Source organism: Galeopterus variegatus, unplaced genomic scaffold (genome assembly GCF_000696425.1).
Source record: "Galeopterus variegatus unplaced genomic scaffold, G_variegatus-3.0.2 Scaffold5423, whole genome shotgun sequence".
NCBI lineage: Eukaryota > Metazoa > Chordata > Mammalia > Dermoptera > Cynocephalidae > Galeopterus > Galeopterus variegatus.
The window spans coordinates 63,253-71,487 of record NW_007731534.1 but is presented as its reverse complement, the minus strand read 5'-3'; the positions used below and the strand labels follow the sequence as shown (position 1 = coordinate 71,487).

The window sequence follows — 8,235 nt, the reverse complement described above, 5'->3', positions numbered from 1 at the left end:
CAGTGAGCGGGAACCGGTCTGTATGTGGGATCCGAACCCTTGGCGGGAGCGCCGCAGCACTTCCAAAGCAGCGCACTATAGCAGTGCGCCACTGGGCCGGCCCAGAAACCTATTTTCTGAAAACAAAACTTTCCAATCTGCATTTGATGTTGTCTCTGGAAGTTTTCTCCTAAGCCACAGCTACCCGTTGCACAACATTAAGACAATCAGTTGTGTTCACTAGGCTTGGAGGAGAGTGTTCATGACTTCCACAATGTAACCACTCAAAAATAGTTTTATTTATAAGCAATATTTAAAAAGACCTGTTTATATTTTGTTTCTCTTTGCACATTGTTTCTGAGAACAATGTGTCTGAAATACCTAACTAAATCCTTGAGAGTGAAATTGCTCTGTGAACTGAATGTTGAATCTCTGTAATCCTAGGGTAGTACTGAAAAGCAGGATTCAAATCTTATCTGCACAGTTTACTAGGGAGTAGATTTTGAACACATTTGATCTAGTAATTGGTCTATTAACAACATTTACATGGCTCCCCATTGCCCTCAGAACAAATCATAGATGGTAACAAGGCTCAAAGGTAATTCATTGCCTTTCTCCTGCCTGCATCTCCAGCCCTATTTTTCCTTTCCCCAAAACTAAACTATGCTCTGAGATCATCGACCTCTCTTTCTTACAAAGGTGTGTGCACCTTTGAAGTTTTTATATCCAGTTCTCTTTTCCTCTAATCTTCTTTCTTCTCTTCTTCTCCTCCCTCCCACTCATTAGCTTATCCAAAACCAAATCTAACTTATCTTTCAAGCCTACACTTGCAAGTCATTTCCTCCATACCTGGACCTCCAAGTCCAGGTTGGGTGGCCTGTAGACTGTTCTGATAGTCACCCTTACCACCCCATACCGTACTGTCACGGTTGCTTACTGTGTGTCCCACACTGTCTGCAAGCTCTGTGCAACTGAGTCTAAGGCCTATCAGAGTGCCTGGCCAGATTAGGCAAGTCACAAATATTTCTGAAATGAAGGAATAAAGTTGTTTAACTTTTGTACACCTCGGCTTTCCAAATGTAAAAGGGTGCTAATTCTACCTACTTCATAGGGTGGTTGTAAGGATTATATTAAATAACATAAGCAAAGCACCCATATGGTGCTTTGTACAGAGTATGTGATGAATAAAGTGTTATTGTTATCCTCTTCTAGAACTCTTTGTCATTACTGCCCACTCCAGCCACTCTAGAGAACTCTTGATGTTTCCTTAAAATACTTCATGACGGGCCGGCCCAGTGGCGCACTGGAGAGTGTGCCACTTGGGAGCACAGCGGCGCTCCCACCGAGGGTTCGGATCCCATGTGGAGAATGGTTCCCACTCACTGGCTGAGCACGGTGCGGGCGCAACACCGAGGGTTGCGATCCCGTTGCCGGTCCCTGGTATGAGCGCAGCACCAAGGGTTGCGATCCCGTTACCAGTCAGTAAAAAAAGACAAAAAGGAAAAAAAAAAAAAAGTGCGGGCGCAACACCGAGGGTTGCGATCCCGTTTCCGGTCCCTGGTATGAGCGCAGCACCAAGGGTTGCGATCCCGTTACCAGTCAGTAAAAAAGACAAAAAGGAAAAAAAAAATACTTCATGACTACAAAGCATGTACAGGTTGTTGTCTACACTGATAGGTTATTCAACATGGCTATCAATTGAGTACAGGCACTCAGTTTCCAGAGAGTCCTTATGATTATGTCTCCTTTCAATTACCTGATATGAAAAATAACCATGTGTCTTGACTTGTGCCCAGGATTCTCTTTTAATCAGGTATGGTAAGGTAATAGACATGGAGACAACTGTCTTTGAAAGGAGAGTTAGTTACCTACATTCCCCAAGAGTAGGGGGCATACCACACCACACAGGGCCACATGGGAAAGCACCACATTCTGTTCTGTCAGGAGGCTGAAGGAGGAACAAGGCATGGGGGCTGTCCCTAGTTGTCTGGAACCTAGTCCTGGGTTGGTTTAGGGCAGGGGAAATACTGGCTTTATGTGTGAGTTAGATAAAGAAGGTGGCCATGGGATTGAACTCCAATTGGTTGGTTTACATATGAAAGGTGTATTAGCAGGCAAGTTATTTACTGTCACTAGCAATTAGCTAGCCCTGGAAGGGAAAGTCTCCCCCAGCCAGCATGGGCCTCTCAAGAAGTCAAACCATCATAAGTGGGAGCTAAGAGAGAAAGAAGGAAGGAAAAGAAGACTACAGTGGTGCGTTGGACTTGCAGAGGGAGAGAACATACCCAGGGATACAAAGTGGAGTGGGGAAAAGGCGGATGTGGAGGGAGGTTGTGATTAATTGGGAAGGGGACATGGGGTATAATCGTAATTTGTGGTAATGGGCATGCTGCCAGTATGGATCTGGCCATCACTTCTTGGGCACGAGTGATGACAGTCAGCTTTGTACCCCATGAAAATTCATAACCAAAAAAAAAAAAAAGTTAAACCATCAAAATACAGAAAATTTTAAAACATGATTAATACACCATGGTGGTCCATGACAAGAGAGAACTAGATTTTATCATTGACCCTAGTTCCAACATTTATTCTATTATAACCTTTAATAACATTGCTCTTGGGGTATAATATTTTAAAGTTAAACCATCAAAATACAGAAAATTTTAAAACATGATTAATACACTATGGTGGTCCATGACAAGAGAGAACTAGATTTTATCATTGACTCTAGTTCCAACATTTATTCTATTATAACCTTTAATAACATTGCTCTTGGGGTATAATATTTTGGGCTTTTTATCTCCTTTAGTCCATTCTTGACAAAGCTCACAGTTTCCTTTGTGGCCCTTCCTGAATGTGCTGATCAAAACAGCCTACAAATACCCCATTTTTAATAAGAACCCTACATTTACCTACAAACACCTTATGTTCTTCCTATTTTTTCAACTAACACAGACATGTTTCTTGCAAAAATGAGGCAACATCTAATTGTTCATATACCTGTTGAACGTGTGTTAATTTCCCAATGTTGGAATTGGTGTTGAGGCAAGCTTTCTTCATTGGGGATTGAATGACTCAATGACTAACTACATGGGATGAAGTTCATTTAGAACTGGGCATGTGTTTAATGGAATTAATTGGTTTGCTCATATTCTTTCTTCTTCCCTCTCTCTCTTTTCCTTCTCCTCTTCTGCTCTTTGTTTCCATTTGTCTTTCTTTCTTTAAGATTCCCAGTCAAGCAAATGTCCATTGCAGCTCTGTACCAACTGGAGACCAGTCTCTATCCTATATGCATGGCCTCCCCAGGAGGAAACATAGAGACTGGTCCTTGGAACAGATGGTGAAAGGCAGCTCTGACCAACCTGAGGTGTGTATACTAAGAGTTGTTGTTTTCTATTGTGGATGAAGGATATTATTTGTTGACTGTTCATTTTAATATGGAGCAGATGACAGCTGGAGAATGGAATGACAGACACCAGATGCCCTAGGTCCAGTTAGCTTTCAACGAAGCTTCCTGGGGAAGTTCACAAGCAAACCCTCAACTGAATTCCCCATCTTCCCTCCACCTTCCTTCCTTTCAAGTATTCCTAAGCTCAGGAAGGGCCGCTGCACTACCAGGGACCTCAGTCAGGATCTGGGCACCATCCTGATCTGCATCCCTAGCACTAAACTCCCAGATCCAGTGGGTCTCTGAGATTTGTTATTCTAAGTTTTTATACAGTCAAAAAAGTTATGTTGTAAAAGACAGATGGTGTACATTAAAGAGACTTCTGACAGAGTACATACTCTGATCAGATTTGCTTCCTTTCTTCTAAAAGAAAAGATCTGAGGTAATGTCAACTAATGAATTAGTTTACAGATTGAATTCTCCCTTCAGATGCGGCCGACTTCCTGTTCTAGAACAGACCTGAAAGTGGTGGGTGCTCTGATACCAGCCCCAATATGCTTTATTGCTTTGACCTTTAGCCATCTTGTTCTAGAAACATGTTTTTGTTGTTGTTGTTGTTTTGGTTTGTATTTTTTTCCCCATTGTTTTAGGATATCGATCAGAGGCCAAATGGAACAAGAGAAGACATTTTTCTTCTTGCTTTGGTCAGAAAAGAACTCAAGTCACACTCTTTGAGTCCCAGCTTACTAGACAAGCTTCAGAAAGAGCTGAAAATCCTGGACCCTATCTCCTCAGGACTTCTTCTGCAGTCTCAGCTAAGCCGCATCTTCTTGAGGCATGAAGTTCCTCTACAGTTACCGACAGTCAAGATTCTTTGCCAGAGATTTTCTAGGAGGGACTCTCCTGAAATGGTATGGCGGTCCTGCTATGTTAAGTGTAGATCCCTTTTGTTTCTTTTATTAGTACCCACCAGGGTAATAGAATTAAGAACTTAGTTCCTTTCTTGAAAATGACCTTTACTATTGACCCCTAAGATAAAAAGCTTATTTGTATTTATGTGTGGAAATTTCTAGTCAGATAGATGTAGGTCTCTCAGCCCTGTTTAATTTCTCTTTAGAGGGTTTTCCTGTCCTAGCTTTCATTGGCTGCTTCTAACACTATTGGGGGAGTTACAGATTTGAGATAATGGGCCCAAGTGAGTCCATTCATGAGCTGACTCAGTCTGCAGGCCTCAAGGTAAGAATAGAGAACTTGATTAACATCTCCTATGTATCATGACAGTTTCGTAGAGTTAGAGGTGGGAGGTATCTTTGAAATATAGTTCATCACCACCATTTTATTGATTGGGAAGAGAACTTGATTAACATCTCCTATGTATCATGACAGTTTCGTAGAGAGTTAGAGGTGGGAGGTATCTTTGAAATATAGTTCATCACCACCATTTTATTGATTGGGAAACTGAGGCCCAGACTTTGTTAAGAAATTAACTCAGGTTACCTAGGGAATAATGGCAGACTTGAAACTGAGGCACAGTTCTCCAATGAAAAGGCCAGGGTTCTTTGGGCACTGCACTTCCCAAGCTCACACTTGTGGCTGAAGGTAAGTGTGGTCCAAGTGTAACCAACTTCAGGGAGCCAGAGAAAAATATCCTAAAATAGGAAGAAGTAATAGCAATGGGCAATCATTAATGAGCATGTATCAATAGCGAGGCAATAGACAGAGAGCACAAACTTCGTAAAGGAGGGCCTGGGTTTTAATCCTAATGCCACCAGCATTAGTTCTGTGGCATGGAGCACACTCTACTTAATTTCTCTGATGCTTCAGTAATCTCATCTGAAAAACCAGGCCAAAACCAACTTAATAGGTGTAGTCTTAGCATTTAGTAATATGATAAATGTAAACTAATAGAATTAGTTGTATATTTATGAGAAGTATTTTGCAATACAATACCAACTTATCAGTACAAACATGTATGAATCTTCAGTTTAACCAAATTTTCTAGCCTGAGACCTAGTTTACATCAGGGATCCTGTCTAGCTTCCCTCCTCCACTTCTACTCCCTCTGCTACCCTGGAGTTGTGTGCCCACTAGAGTCCCTAGGATGTCATCCAGCCCAGCAGTGGAAATGGATGACATTCCTTCAGTTCTTTCCCAGGTAGAAAAAGGGTCTTAGATTTTTCACCTAGCATGAAAAATTCTTGTGCCCAGATTATCTGAATATATCTGCTGAATACATGTAAATATAAGCATATATTATATATAATAAATATGTAAGATGTGAGAAAGAATGAGAGAGAGAGAAACAAGCTAGAGGCTAGGTTATGCTGTAGTAACAATCCCAAAGTCTTAGCGGCTTAAAACAAGAGTTTATTTTTTTATTCACATTGCATTTCCATAATGAGTCAGCCACAGGTCTGTCTCAGCACTGTCATTATCTTAGCTCCAGGACTCAGGCTGATGAAATAGCTACTCAGCAATATTTTTGGATGTGATGACAGAGGAGGAAAAAGAGAGCTCTGGAGAGTCTTATGTCAGCAGTTTAATCCTCAACCCAGAAGTGGCACACATCTCTTCTGCTCACAACTCATTGGCCAGAACTGGTGACATGGCCCTACCCAACCACAACGCAACCAGGAAGCACAATTTTACCATTAGTCCAGAAGGGAGAATAATAGGGATATTTGATTAAAAGTACTAATAATTATGATACTATACAGATGCCCCTCGACTTTCGATGGGATTACATCTGAATAAACTGATTGTAAATTAAAAACATCCCAGTTGAAAATGCATTTGTTACACCTAACTACCAAACATCATAGCTTAGCCTACCTTAAATATGCTCAGAACACTTACATTAGCCTACAGTTGGGCAAAATCACCTAACACAAATCCCGTTTTACAATGAAGTGTTGAGTATTTCATGTAATTTATTGAATATTGCACATTATGTCCAAATTGCAATAGTTTCACACCATGAAAAAGTCAAAAAATTGTAAGTCAAATCATTGTAAGTTGGGGAGTGTCTGTATCTTTTAGGCAGTTTTTAAAGCTTTTAATGGTTAAAATTTTCCAAATATATTTTATCCCAGCAGGCCTGTAAATTAAATGAAGATGTTCTATTTTACATTTAATTTTCAGGTGAATTATGAAAAGCTACTCTGGTTTTTAAAAAGTGCAGTGTCAGATGATCCACAGCAAAGCAAAATGGCTACAGACAAGAACTTGAGGGAAACTCAGAGTCATAGCAATCACAGCCAAAGGTATTTTTCTCCCTTTTTATGGGCATACTGTTCGTAGACGTCTTAGTCAGTTCGGGCTGCTATAACAAAGTGTCATAGACTAAGTGGCTTATAAAAAGCAGACATTTATATCTCACAGTTGTTGAGGCTGAAAGTGCAAGACCAGGTGCCAGTATGGTCGGGTTCGACTTTCGATGGGATTACATCTGAATAAACTGATTGTAAATTAAAAACATCCCAGTTGAAAATGCATTTGTTACACCTAACTACCAAACATCATAGCTTAGCCTACCTTAAATCTGCTCAGAACACTTACATTAGCCTACAGTTGGGCAAAATCACCTAACACAAATCCCATTTTACAATGAAGTGTTGAGTATTTCATGTAATTTATTGAATATTGCACATTATGTCCAAANTTTTACAATGAAGTGTTGAGTATTTCATGTAATTTATTGAATATTGCACATTATGTCCAAATTGCAATAGTTTCACACCATGAAAAAGTCAAAAAATTGTAAGTCAAATCATTGTAAGTTGGGGAGTGTCTGTATCTTTTAGGCAGTTTTTAAAGCTTTTAATGGTTAAAATTTTCCAAATATATTTTATCCCAGCAGGCCTGTAAATTAAATGAAGATGTTCTATTTTACATTTAATTTTCAGGTGAATTATGAAAAGCTACTCTGGTTTTTAAAAAGTGCAGTGTCAGATGATCCACAGCAAAGCAAAATGGCTACAGACAAGAACTTGAGGGAAACTCAGAGTCATAGCAATCACAGCCAAAGGTATTTTTCTCCCTTTTTATGGGCATACTGTTCGTAGACGTCTTAGTCAGTTCGGGCTGCTATAACAAAGTGTCATAGACTAAGTGGCTTATAAAAAGCAGACATTTATATCTCACAGTTGTTGAGGCTGAAAGTGCAAGACCAGGTGCCAGTATGGTCGGGTTCGGCAAGGGACTCTTCTGGGTTGCAGGCTGTGTCCTCCCATGGCAGAAAGACAGCCAGCTAGCTGCCTGGCCTCTTCTTATAAGGGCACTAGTCTCATTCATGAGGGCTCCATCCTCATGACTTAATCACCTCCCAAAGACCCAACCTCTTAATACCATCACATTGGGATTAGAGTTTTGACATATGAACTTCGGGATGACACAACCACTCAGTCCATTGCACAAGACTTCCAGAGCTGACTGGGATCTTGGAGGCATTTAGTCTAAAACCTCACCCAAAGCAGAATCGCTTACTCTTCACCAGCACTTGACTTATTCCTACAATTTTCTCTTTCTCTCTTGCATGCAGGCCAGCAAAGTTATTTGCAACAATTGCATATGTTTCTTAACATCAAGAATGTGTCTTTTTATGAGGTTGCTGTGTAAAAATGAAAAACCTCATTATGAAATAAGAAATGAATGTACGGGTTGCAGAGCTCATCTATAAACTGTGATTCCAGAAATATGTTCAGTGAACTCTTGGGTAACAAATACCAGTAAAGTAAAGTTTGAGGTACAGGAATCGATAATCCATTCACATAATCTCAAGGGAAAGAAATGACTTGAAATAACAGTGGGATGTGAGGACTGTTATTAGCGATGAAGCACAGGAAGGTCTGATTTTCTCCATTTTCACA

The 8,235-nt window shown here is 40.3% G+C and overlaps 1 protein-coding gene across 1 annotated transcript in view; it reads left to right on the top strand.

Moving 5' to 3' along the window:
• The window catches only part of LOC103604833 (chromosome unknown open reading frame, human C1orf87), an 84,260-nt gene that overhangs the window by 27,067 nt on the left and 48,958 nt on the right, over nucleotides 1-8,235 (top strand). The window contains exons 4-7 of the mRNA XM_008589415.1: nucleotides 1,776-1,792; nucleotides 3,206-3,346; nucleotides 4,018-4,278; nucleotides 6,509-6,630. Coding sequence (XP_008587637.1) covers nucleotides 1,776-1,792; nucleotides 3,206-3,346; nucleotides 4,018-4,278; nucleotides 6,509-6,630 — 541 coding nt within the window. The remainder of the gene's footprint in view (nucleotides 1-1,775; nucleotides 1,793-3,205; nucleotides 3,347-4,017; nucleotides 4,279-6,508; nucleotides 6,631-8,235) is intronic.